This window comes from Temnothorax curvispinosus, unplaced genomic scaffold (genome assembly GCF_003070985.1).
Source record: "Temnothorax curvispinosus isolate PA1 unplaced genomic scaffold, ASM307098v1 QBEX01013660.1, whole genome shotgun sequence".
NCBI lineage: Eukaryota > Metazoa > Arthropoda > Insecta > Hymenoptera > Formicidae > Temnothorax > Temnothorax curvispinosus.
In genome coordinates, this window is record NW_020223440.1 from 1 (window position 1) to 1,807 (window position 1,807).

The window sequence follows — 1,807 nt, forward strand, 5'->3', positions numbered from 1 at the left end:
CTTCTATGAAGTAAAATTTATATGTATCGAGTATATATTTACTCGTGACTATTTAAACAAATTTCCATTAAATTTCAATATATTTTTCGCGCAGTGTTGAAATTTTAAACCAAAAAATGCTTCGGCAATTGAATGTAGCTTTCTCTCTCCCATCAGCCATCAAATCACTGACTAACTATGCTTGTACATACTTTTTAACTGAACTTCTTTTGGACGGTTCATCTTTCCTCTTTTTCGTTTCACGTTGAAGAGAAAAAGAGAAAATATGAAGTGTGCAAGAAATTCAGCTAAACAGAACAGACTTAATGTGTAAAATTTGTTTTGATTGAAATTCAAATTTATCCATAAGGAACTAAATTTTGAAGTATTTAAATCCGCACAATTCAATAATAACGTAATGTTTATGAAAAATTAATATGCCCACTAAAACGATAGCAATTAAAAATTACATATTCAAAGTTTGTTTATTGCTTCTTTTTGTAACGTATATTTTTCATTTGTACTTTCAGATGGTCCACAAAAGTCAGAAGCTCATAATTATCAATTTACAGGAAAAATTGATGAAAGACAATCCAGCAATTTTAATGAAAGATATTATTAAACAATTGTCAGAACACACGGGTATCGGTACTCGCACCATAAAAAAAACATTGTTGGAGTATGAGAAGACGGGTACGGTTACATCCCCGAATACAAAGAAACGTCGTCTAACTTTTAAAGAAAAAATCGACGACATTGACAAGAGCGCTATTCGGAGAAAAGTTCACGAATTTTATACCAATGAAAAATGTCCAACGTTGAGAACAGTTCTGCAAGCCGTAAACACTGACGAAAATCTCCCAAATTTTAAACGATCGACCTTTCACTCGTTGTTGAAGGAATTATATTTTACATGCACTACCCGGCTCCGACGTAGCATCCTGACAGAGAGAGAAGATCTAATTGTTTGGAGGAGAAAATATCTGAGGACTATTGAGAGATACCGAGAAGAGGGTCGGCAAATTTATTACCTGGACGAGACCTGGATTGACGCCGATGACGCCACGAATATAGTTTGGGTGGATGAAATAGTTAAATCCGACGAGGACGCATCTTCTCCGTTGACTACGAGGCGAACTAATCCAAGCGGAAAAGGCAAACTATTTATTGTTCTACATATTGGAAGTGCTGCCGGTTTCGTTCCTGGCGGGCTTCTATGCATCGAATCGAAGAAACACATGGGGGATTATTTTGACGAAATGAACGGCGACACATTTCACGAATGGTTCAAAAATATTTTACCATTGCTAGACGACAATGCTGTTATCGTCATGGACAACGCTCCGTATCATTCCGTGAAGGTGGAAGAACTGCCGAATGCTTCCTGGAGAAAAGACGAAATAATAAAATGGTTAGAGGATAAAGGAAAAGAAATATCAGAGACTATGGTAAAGGCCGAACTCTTGCAAATTGTTACACTACACAAAGACAGATTTGATAAATATGTCACAGACGAAATGGCAAAACAGGCCGATAAAACGGTTCTCAGGCTACCTCCGTATCATTGCGAACTTAATCCGATTGAAATGGTATGGTCAATGGTTAAGGGATACGTTAAGATTAATAACAACACTTTTAAAACTCAAGATGTAAAACTATTACTTGAACAAGGTATCGAACGGGTGACCGCTGAACATTGGAATAATTTTATTAAGCAAGTTAGAGATAAAGAGAAAAAGATGTGGGAGATCGACCATATAGCTGATAGACTGATTGACAGGACATCCTTACATGTCACAGGTGAAACAGATTCTGAAACCTCTGATAG

General features: G+C 36.4%; 1 protein-coding gene across 1 annotated transcript in view; it reads left to right on the forward strand.

Moving 5' to 3' along the window:
• Window positions 1-509: 509 nt before the first annotated feature.
• The window catches only part of LOC112463784, a gene marked incomplete at its 5' end in the record, with an annotated part of 1,719 nt that continues 421 nt past the window's right edge, over window positions 510-1,807 (forward strand). Inside the window, one exon of the mRNA XM_025030355.1 lies at window positions 510-1,791. Coding sequence (XP_024886123.1) covers window positions 510-1,791 — 1,282 coding nt within the window. The remainder of the gene's footprint in view (window positions 1,792-1,807) is intronic.